This window comes from Prionailurus bengalensis, chromosome B3, assembly GCF_016509475.1.
Source record: "Prionailurus bengalensis isolate Pbe53 chromosome B3, Fcat_Pben_1.1_paternal_pri, whole genome shotgun sequence".
Classification (NCBI taxonomy): Eukaryota; Metazoa; Chordata; class Mammalia; order Carnivora; family Felidae; genus Prionailurus; species Prionailurus bengalensis.
This window is the reverse complement of record NC_057355.1, coordinates 71,172,401-71,183,958: the sequence shown is the minus strand read 5'-3', so window position 1 is coordinate 71,183,958 and position 11,558 is coordinate 71,172,401. Positions and strand designations below refer to the sequence as shown.

The 11,558-nt window shown below is 35.6% G+C and overlaps 1 protein-coding gene across 1 annotated transcript; it reads left to right on the top strand.

Moving 5' to 3' along the window:
- Nucleotides 1-9,292: 9,292 nt before the first annotated feature.
- LOC122468055 (olfactory receptor 4K15-like) lies at nucleotides 9,293-10,267 on the top strand. Its single transcript, XM_043554536.1, has one exon. It carries the CDS (start codon nucleotides 9,296-9,298, stop codon nucleotides 10,265-10,267), a length of 972 nt encoding a protein of 323 aa, XP_043410471.1. The 5' UTR covers nucleotides 9,293-9,295.
- The last annotated feature ends 1,291 nt before the right edge of the window (nucleotides 10,268-11,558 follow it).

Sequence of the window (11,558 nt, the reverse complement as noted above, 5' to 3'; positions counted from 1 at the left end):
TTGCATTCTTATACACTAACAATGAAGCAACAGAAAGACAAATAAAGAAACTGATCCCATTCACAATTGCACCAAGAAGCATAAAATACCTAGGAATAAATCTAACCAAAGATGTAAAGGATCTGTATACTGAAAACTATAGAAAGCTTATGAAGGTAATTGAAGAAGATTTAAAGAAATGGAAAGACATTCCCTGCTCATGGATTGGAAAAATAAATATTGTCAAAATGTCAATACTACCCAAAGCTATCTACACATTCAATGCAATCCCAATCAAAATTGCACCAGCATTCTTCTCGAAGCTAGAACAAGCAATCCTAAAATTCATATGGAACCACAAAAGGCCACGAATAGCCAAAGGAATTTTGAAGAAGAAGACCAAAGCAGGAGGCATCACAATCCCAGACTTTAGCCTCTACTACAAAGCTGTCATCATCAAGACAGCATGGTATTGGCACAAAAACAGACACACAGACCAATGGAAGAGAATAGAAACCCCAGAACTAGACCCACAAACGTATGGCCAACTCATCTTTGACAAAGCAGGAAAGAACATGCAATGGAAAAAAGACAGCCTCTTTAACAAATGGTGCTGGGAGAACTGGACAGCAACATGCAGAAGGTTGAAACTAGACCACTTTCTCACACCATTCACAAAAATAAACTCAAAATGGATAAAGGACCCAAATGTGAGACAGGAAACCATCAAAACCTTAGAGGAGAAAGCAGGAAAAGACCTCTCTGACCTCAGCCGTAGCAATCTCTTACTCAACACATCCCCAAAGACAAGGGAATTAAAAGTAAAAGTGAATTACTGGGACCTTATGAAGATAAAAAGCTTCTGCACAGCAAAGGAAACAACCAACAAAACTAAAAGGCAACCAACGGAATGGGAAAAGATATTCGCAAATGACATATCGGACAAAGGGCTAGTATCCAAAATCTATAAAGAGCTCACCAAACTCCACACCCGAAAAACAAATAACCCAGTGAAGAAATGGGCAGAAAACATGAATAGACACTTCTCTAAAGAAGACATCCGGATGGCCAACAGGCACATGAAAAGATGTTCAGCGTCACTCCTTATCAGGGAAATACAAATCAAAACCACCCTCAGGTATCACTTCACACCAGTCAGAGTGGCCAAAATGAACAAATCAGGAGACTATAGATGCTGGAGAGGATGTGGAGAAATGGGAACCCTCTTGCACTGTTGGTGGGAATGCAAACTGGTACAGCCGCTCTGGAAAGCAGTGTGGAGGTTCCTCAGAAAATTAAAAATGGACCTACCCTATGACCCAGCAATAGCACTGCTAGGAATTTATCCAAGGGATACAGGAGTACTGATGCATAGGGCCACTTGTACCCCAATGTTCATAGCAGCACTCTCAACAATAGCCAAATTATGGAAAGAGCCTAAATGTCCATCAACTGATGAATGGATAAAGAAATTGTGGTTTATATACACAATGGAATACTACGTGGCAATGAGAAAAAATGAAATATGGCCTTTTGTAGCAACGTGGATGGAACTGGAGAGTGTGATGCTAAGTGAAATAAGCCATACAGAGAAAGACAGATACCATATGGTTTCACTCTTATGTGGATCCTGAGAAACTTAACAGGAACCCATGGGGGAGGGGAAGAAAAAAAAAAAAAGAGGTTAGAGTGGGAGACAGCCAAAGCATAAGAGACTGTTAAAAACTGAGAACAAACTGAGGGTTGATGGGGCGTGGGAGGGAGGGGAGGTTGGGTGATGGGTATTGAGGAGGGCACCTTTTGGGATGAGCACTGGTGTTTTATGGAAACCAATTTGTCAATAAATTTCATATATATATATAAAAAAACCCACAATGGTAAAAGTCTTTGGGATACAGCAAAAGCTGTTCTAAGAGGAAAGTTTATAGCAAACAGCTAGAAAAAGAACAACAAAACCCCAAAACACTGGAAGCGAGGAAATAATAAAGATTAGAGAAGAAATAAATTAAAAAAAATTTTTAAACAATAGAACAGATCAATGAAACCAGGAGTAGGCTATTTGATAACATCAACAAAATTGATAAACCTTTATCCAGACTCATTGAGGGGTGGCGAGTACTCAATCAAAATCAGAAATAAGAGATGAGCAGCAACTCACCAAACAGAAATACAAAGGATTACAGGGATTGTTATGAAAAATTTTATGCCAACAAATGGGACAACCTAGAAGAAATGAAAACATTCCTAGAAACATATAACCGAATGAATCAGGAAGAAACAGAAAATTTGAACTGACTGGTTATCTAATGAAACTGAATCAGTAATCAAAAAACTGCCAACATACAAATGACCAGGACCAGATGGTTCACAGGTGATTTCTACCAAACATTTGGAGAAGAGTTAATATCTATTCTTCTCAAACTATTGCAAAAAACAGAAGAAAAGCTTCCAAATCCATTGTAGGGCACCAGCATTATCCTGATACCAATCTAGATAAAGAGACTACCAGGAAAGAAAACTACAGGCCAATATCTTTGATGAACATAGATGCAAAAATCCTCAACAAAATATTAGCAAACAACCAACAATATATCAAAAAAAATCATTCACTGCAATCAATGGGGTTTATTCCTGTGATGTAAGGGTGGTTTGCAAATCAAGCAATGTGATACATTACATCAATAAGAGAAAGAATAAAAACCAAATGATCATTTCAATAGATTCAGAAAAAGCATTGGATAAATTACAACATCCATTCATGATAAAAGCCCTCAACAAAGTAGGTTTAGAGGGAACATACCTCAACATAATAAAGGCCATAATGAAAACCCACAGCTAATATCATACTCAATAATTAAACACTATGCACTTTTCCTCTAAGGTCAGGAACAAGACAAGGATGTACATACACTCTCACCACTTTTATTCAACATAATACTAGAAGTTCTAGCTACAACAATCAGACAAGAAAAAGAAATAAGAGACATCATTATAGGTAATAAAGAAGTAAACTTTCACTATTTGCACATGACATGATATTATACATATAAAATCCAGAAAGCTACTACAACTGTTAAATAAATTCAGTAAAGTCACAGGATACAAAATCAATATACAGAAGTCTGTTGCATTTCTAATCACTTAAAATGAAGTAGCAGAAAGAGAAATTAAAATCACAATCCCATTTACAATGGCATCAAAAAGAATGAAATACATATGAATAAATTTAACCAAGGAGATGAAAGACCTGTTCTCTGACAACTACAAATACTGATAAAAGAAATTGAAGATGAAACCAATGGAAAGCTATTCCATACTCATGGAGTGGGAGAACAAATATTGTTTATACACCGATACTACCCAAAGCAATCTACAGATTTAATTCAATCCCTATCAAAGTACCAACAGCATTTTTCAAAAAATTAGAACAATCCAAAAATGTGTATGAAACCACCAAAGATCCTGAATATCAAGAGCAATCTTGAAAAAGAACAAAACTGGGGGTATCATAATCCCGTATTTCAAGATATACTACAAAGCTGCAATAATCAAAATGCTATGGTACTGGCACAAAAATAGACACATAGATCAATGGAACATAATAGAGAACCCATAAATAAACTCACAATTATATGGCCAATTAATCTATGACAAAGGAGGCAAGAATATGCAATGGGAAAACAATTGTCTCTTTGGCAAATGGTGGTGGGAAACTGGACATCTAGGTGCAAAAAAATGAAACTGGACCACTTTCTCACACCATACACAAAAACAAACTCAAAATAGATTAAAGACCTAAATATGAGACCTGAAATCATAACGGTCCCAGAAGAGAGCACAGAGAGTAATTTCTCTTACTGGATGTAATAGCAGTATCCTAGATATGACTTCGGAGGCAAGGGAAATTAAAATGAAAATAAACTATTGGGTCTATATCAAAATAAAAAGTTTCTGCAGAGCAAAGGAAGCAACCAACAAAACTGAAAGACAAGCTGCTGAGTGGGAGAAGTTATTTGCAAATGACATATCTGAAAAAGGGTTAGTTTCCAAAATATATAAAGAACTTCTTAAACTCAATACCCAAGAAATCAAATCATACAATTAAAAATGGGCAGAAGACATGAATAGACATTTCTCCAAGGAAAATGATCAGATGGCCAACAGACATAAGAAAACATGCTCAACATCACTAATTATCAGGAGAATGCTAATCAAAACCACAATGCGATACCACCTCACACCTGTCAGAATGCCTACAATAAAAAACACAAGAAACAACAGTGTTGGCAAGGATGTAAGAGAAAAAGAAACATCTCATGCCACTGTTGGTAGGAATACATATCGGTGCAGCCACTGTGGAAAATAGTATGAAAGTTTCTCAAAAATTAAAAATAGAATTACCACACAATCCAGTAATTTCACTACTGGGTATTACCCAAGGATTTTGAAAACACCAATTCAAACAAGTAAAAGTTTCCCTCTGTACATAGCTTTTGTTGCTTATATAATACAAAAAGCATTAATGCTAAGTAGCATGATTACATGCAATACATAAATATGAACTATCTGTACACATCTGAAGATCTAACTGAGAACCAAGGCACATAGAATTGAAAACTAAACAGAATGATTTAATGTAAGTAAAAACTAGGACTGTACACTGCAATAAATCAGAAGTCCCTCATGTGCTATAACTTTATAGCTAAAGTTAAGCATTACAACACTAATGTAACTATATTCACTTACATATAAAAACACAAGTTTCATACATCACAAAACCTTCCATTAACACAGACGTGATATTATCAGACAAGCATCAGTATAATGCCTCTTCTACTTGTTTTTGCATATTGCTATGCAGTACACCCAAGTACACTAGAGTCCTATACCCAAGTACAATTAAAATGTTAAAGAATCTCTCTGCAAGTGGTGCTGGATACTACTAAGAAGTGTACTGCAGCCATATTGGTTATGATTTTCAATGCAGATGGGTATAGTTACATTAAGAGCTGAAGTACTTTAAAAGCTTAAAATATTTTTTCTTGAACCAAAATATTCAAAAAAAAGGTACACATGAAAAATTAACTTTTCAGACACCTTTGCAACTTAAATTCAGATGCGTGTTATTCAGTAGAGCCCCTACATGTAAAAATAAAATGCAGTTTTAATTTTTTCTTGTAAATAGATTAATCCTAGTGCAGTCCTGTGCTACACAACAATTTGAGCAAAAAGAGTAATGCAGACATCTTCTGGGACAGGCCAGCACAATAAGCTTCAAACAGAGCTCAAGACCCTGCTGGCTTGAGCTCAAGACCCTGCATGGTTATATTCATGATAACCAGTTGCCATGCTTACCTTTCACAGAATGTCCTATTTTACAGCTTCTAGAAGACCAATTAGTCAGGCTTACATATGGCACCAAATACCAGTTTTATAGAAAGATCTGTCCTCTTTCTTGTTTTCCTTCTACTTCCAGAGAACATGTTGTGGAAATTAATAGGGTGAACTTTCACTATGGTAGAAGTAGAATGCCAGTCCTTCTCTGGTGTACCATTGAAAAAAAATACAGGCATATAACACCAGCCAAAGATTATACCTTGATTACATTCGCAGATACTGCAAACATGAAGAGATTTCATGTATTATGTTTAGCATGTGGAAACTAAATTTTGTCCCTGTTATCTGTGTATTTCAATTTGTTGTGAAGATTTTCATCCAACTTTTTTCAGGGGAGGACATATCCGTTTTGTAGGGCTGTATCTGTCCAGTTCTGCTTCTAACAAATACTCAAATATCCTAAAATACCAATTATAAGATAGACAAGGAAAAATCTGGAGAACATCAAATGAAAATAGCCATGCATCTGCTGTTTAATGTTTTCCTATGATATATTAAAATAAAAACATTTCAGTCTCAGAGGAAAAAAATAAAACAGTTAATCTACAATGTCACAAGACAAACTCAAGTTTATGTACAATGTCTTCCAATCCTTCAAAGAACAGATAAGACTAGGGTATAAAAAGACTTTTCTGAGTACTCCAACTTATTTTATGAACCTATCATTGTCTCAATGCCAAAACTGGATGTGGTAGCACAAATAACTCCAAAATACTACAGGCCAATGTCACTTGTAAAACTATATGCAATAATCCTACATAAAAATTAGCATATCAAACACAGGCTATGATATTCTCATATAACACATCATAATTAAGTAGAATTTATGCTAAGAATACAAATATATCCACACTGGATACTCTATTAATGGTGTTTAACAGAAAGATTAAAAGAGGAATTCATTATACATCCCCATTGTGGGGGATTAGATATTCTCTGAGTTTTTCTATTTTTCCCACCAAGGTGGGGAGTATCACTAAAAATTCAATTCTTGATGAAGTATTTCAGAAATCCCTACATGTCAAAATTTCCCTAAAACCATCAGAACATAGTGCATGTAATTGGTAATAAGAAAGACACAGGGGAAATGCCTGTGTTGTTGTTGAGAGAAAGGTAAAAGTGGTTTGGTTCTCGAACTTATGCCATTTTCCCTGTTCAACAAGCTAGTGAATATCTAATGACAAAAACATTCACCATGGGACACATCTATCCTCCCATAGTCCCAGTTCAATCCCCAGTCTAGAATGAAATAGAGAAATGATAAAAGGGAAAAGGGTGAAACAGAGAGCTGAGAGGAAGTCTGCCTAAGTCAATATTTATTATAGTTATGATAGCTCAGCTCAAAAATATGTACACATTTCATACAGCTCTCTTATAAGAGAATTTGATTCGAAACTAGCCAACACTTATTTCAACATCCTTAAAAATCTTCAGATATTAAATCAGGTATGTTTATTTTATATCAACAATTTTCTTGATCCATTTGCTTGGGATTTTCTCTTTGGAAAATATTAATATGACCCTTAACTACAGAGAGAAACTTAGAGTAACGGCTTATAATATTTGGACTTACAGTTATGTGAAAATTTCTTCTCCCTGACTGCGAAATATTTACATCCATGTTAGTGTGGTACAGAAAATTTCACTTGGGTATAATGGAAAATGGTTTAAGGATCAAGTTCTGTAACATTTGAGCTGACAGTTTTGGTTCTAAGTTTTTTTTTTCTTCCAAAAAATGGAGTAAAGAAGACTCTACAAAAACATACTAACATCACTTTATATTTATCCTAGTTCATCCCAGCCCAGTCCAGCACCTAGACAAAATTGGCATTCAGTACAAGGATGCAGTGTAACTCTCTGTGAAGATTTCTGACATTTTTCTTCTCCTGTCTCCCATATCTATTTCTCATTCACTTTCACTAAAATAAAGTTGTCATTTCATAGGTGACTGACTAAAAAATTAAAAAAATATGGTCAAGAAGAGTTTTACTCCCAATCTTTTCTTAAACCCATACTTTACCCTTTTGAATATGAATTCCCTTCCCCACAAGAGAATGGTCCAGGGAAGATGCCCCTTCTCACTCCAAGTGATAATTATTGATCTAAATATTCTTTGGTTCCATTTTAGTTATGTTGTCACAGTATTCATTGTTCATTCACTTGACTGTTTTTTTTCATGCTTCTTTGGGGGAGAATCTCTGTAAAGTTCAATATAGCAATAACCCAGTTAGAAAATATTACCAGGGAATAAAGTTTTCCAGGTTAATAAATTTTAAGCTAGAATTTATCCCTTTAAGCAAAAAGCATTAACCATTTTGGAAAACAAAATACATATCCCCCTCCTACCTTTGTAACTAGAAAGTGCTGTTATCACAAAGTGCATTTATGGTACATTTAGAAATATTTAATAGGGTTTTGCATCAACTTCTTAAACTAATTTCTCATTTTCCAATCTTGATAATTCCACTTGTCTATTCTTAAACCATACTCTTTAGATTTCATTAGAGATTCTACTATCAAGGACTGTGAAAAGAACTTTGAAGAACTGGAATGAGTTTCTGGATTTACTTGCTAGTTGTATAATATTGAGCATTAACCTTTCTGAGTCTCAATTTCCTTATATGAAAACTAAGGACAAAAACTTCCTCCTCACCAGATTGTTGTGAAAAGTTTGATGCTCACGTACTGCATATAAAAACACTTTCAAGTTAAATAGTTTTTCTCACTGACATCACTTTTTTACCACAGTTTTTTCTTTACAGAGATTGACACTTATCATTTCTAATTATAACACAAAAATTGAAAAGAGTCTTCTTTCTTAAAAATATATTAAAAAATTGTCTTCCTTTCAGTTAAAATATTCTTGTGTTTCTAAACACAAATTTAAAAAAAATCAATCTCAAATCCTTTCCTGTCTCTTTGGAAGTGTTTTCTCCATTCTTCCAAAGAAGTTGCAGACAGAACAGAAGCAGAATTGATTATTTTATAATCTATCAACAAGTTATTATCTCAATTGTGTATTATCTTATTTATTATTTCTTATTGTTAATTATCTCAATTTTTGCCTAATGAGAAAGTATGGTGTTTTTGAATATTTTTCAAAGAATGTACCTTATTTTAGTAAGTTAGAGAAACCCTAATCAAAGCCTACAAATTCTATATCTTGGATATAATTACTTCCTTTGGAAGTTTTCTGCAGTGAAAAATAACATGTTATAGTTGGCCTTCAAGTGGTCTGCTTTTCAACTACCTTAACTAAATCAGATCTTGGCATTTCATTGCTATAATTACCTTATATATCAATATTCTGTTCTGATGTATTTGCCATCTCTGTTTACTTATTTTCATATAATACAATGTTAGCTTCAAGGAAGGTGACTTCAAAACAGCTATCACAACTTCAGAGAAAATATGTATTAAACACTTTTAATGGTGTAGTTGTTGAGATTAAGTAGTAGACAAAGGACAGAGGCAAAGGAGAACCATATTAAAAGCCACAGTGAAAAAGATAAGTAAATGCAAACGTGGTCTCTTGAGAATTCTCTAAGACCCGAAGCTGCTTATTGGTAATCCCAAGTGGATAATGAACAGAAGCAGGGCAAGGAAGGTAGTACTAGGAAGGAAGGTGGTTTTGTAATACTGATCTGTTATTTGCTTAGCATCAGATTTAACCTACAAATATATGAAATGGAGTTGTTGATTTACTACCTTTGCACCTCATAGCTTTCCTTTATTAGTAAGGACAACTGACAGAAGAAATATCTGTCAAAGTTACAGATAAACTATTTCCTAATAGGACTAGCTCCAAATCATTTTAATGTTGAGACAAACCCTTCAGTATTGTGGTCTACTTTTCTTGCTGTTGATAATAATCTATTAATGTTTCTCTCTGTAGGTACTGCTCTTATAGCCTGAGACCATGGATCAAGGAAATTATTCTAGGGTAGCTGAGTTTGTGTTGCTGGGACTCTGTAGTTCATGGAAGCTCCAGTATTTCTTCTTCGTGTTGTTTAACTTCTTGTACATTGCCATTGTACTCGGCAACCTCCTCATTGTCCTCACTGTGATTTCTGAACCTGCCCTGCACACACCCATGTACATCATGCTTGGTAACCTTTCTGTTCTTGATGTATTTCTAGCCACTTATGCAACCCCCAAGATGATTCATGACTTCCTTTATGAACCTAAGACTATCTCCTTTGAGGGCTGCATGGCCCAGATATTCTTGCTGCATGTCTTTGCTGGTGGTGAGATGGTGCTTCTTGTAGCCATGGCTTATGACAGGTATGTCGCCATATGCAAACCTCTCCATTATACAACCATCATGAACTTGTACAAGTGTACAGGTCTGGTGGTAGGCTCTTGGGTCATTGGGATCATGCACTCCCTGAGCCAGTTAGCTTTCACTATAAACTTGCCTTTCTGTGGCCCAAACATAGTGGACAGTTATTACTGTGACCTTACCTTGGTCATTAAACTTGCTTGCACAGATACTTATGTCCCTGAACTGTTGATGCTTTTGGACAGTGGTCTCATGGGGGTGACTTCATTCTTACTCTTGCTGATCTCTTACACAGTCATCCTAATTACTGTACAACATCATTCCTCAGTGGGCAGGGCCAAGGCCCACAGAATTCTGACTGCCCATGTCACTGTAGTGACCCTCTTTTTCGGGCCCTGTATCTTCATCTATGCCTGGCCTTTCAGCAACTTCCCAGTGGATAAAGTCCTTTCTGTGTTCTCTACGGTCTTCACACCTATATTGAACCCCATTATCTACACACTGAGAAACAAAGAGGTGAAATCAGCAATGCACAAGCTGAAGACCAGGTATGTGAGTTACAGGCTGCTTTCCCATCTGTCTCTCACAAGACTAGATTTGCTGAATTGAGCAGACAAGAAGAAACTTGAGAAAACATTGACTTATTTTTCTCTTCTTGTTACCGTTGTTTTAAAAGTTACCTTATTTGTTTGAAATGATAAATGTAATGTATGTTCTTTGTTATACAGTTATAGTAAAGAAATCTCACATGATTATGCAGTTTCTAATCTAATAAATTGCCTATATATGCTACCTAAAACCAGTGACAGGATATTTCACAAATTATTATGTAATTTAAATTTTATGAAAATAATTTCATAAAAATTTCAGTGGATATGCATATTGGATAAACAAAACAATGTTGTTTCTTTTTAAAAAATGTTTATTTATTACTGAGATAGAGGCAGAGAGAGAGAGAAAGGGAAAGAGAGAGAGGGAGGCAGAAAATCCCAGGCAGGCTCCACACTGTCAGCATGGGGCCTGATGTGGAGCTTGAACTTACGAACAGTGAGATCATAACCTGAGCCGAAATCAAGAGTTGGATGCTTAACTGACTGAGCCACCCAGGTGCCCAAAAAATGCTGTTTCTTTTATGGTCTAAAATATTCCAAGTAATCTCTAATTTAGTTCCAGTAGTAAAAACAATCCTATTAGTATTCCTGTTTTCACACATTTAACATAAAAAAGTTCATGCAATCCATCAAAAAAAATCCATTTAGCATTAAAAAATAATTTCACAAAAATTCAAGGTGATACTCTTTTTTAATTTTTAGTTATTTTGAGAGAGAGAGAGAGAGAGAGAGAGAGAGCAAGCAGGGGAGGGGCAGAGAGAGAGAGAGAGAGAGAGAGACAGAGACAGAGAGTCTCAAGCAGCTCTACGCTGCCAGTGCCAAGCCTGACACAGGGCTCAAACTCATGAACCATGAGATCATGACCTGAGCCAAGATTAAGGGCAGGATACTCTCAGCAATCTACACATTCAATGCAATTCTAATCAAAATTGCACCAGCATTCTTCTCGATGTTAGAACAAGCAATCCTAAAATTTGTATGGACCCACAAAAGGCCCAGAATAGCCAAAGTAATATTGAAGACGACCACCAAAGCGGGAGGCATCACAATCCCAGACTTTAGCCTCTACTACAAAGCTGTAATCATCAAGACAGCATGGTATTGGCACAAAAACAGACACATAGACCAATGGAATAGAATAGAGAACCCAGAAATGGACCCACAAACGTATGGCCAACTAATCTTTGACAAAGCAGGAAAGAATATTAAATGGAAAAAAGATAGTCTCTTTAACAAATGGTGCTGTAACAGACAGCAACATGCAGAAGAATGAAATTAGACCACTTATA

Coding starts and splice junctions, on each gene's coding strand:
- LOC122468055 (XM_043554536.1), top strand. CDS start 9,296: ATGGATCAAGGAAATTATTCTAGGGTAGCTGAGTTTGTGTTGCTGGGA.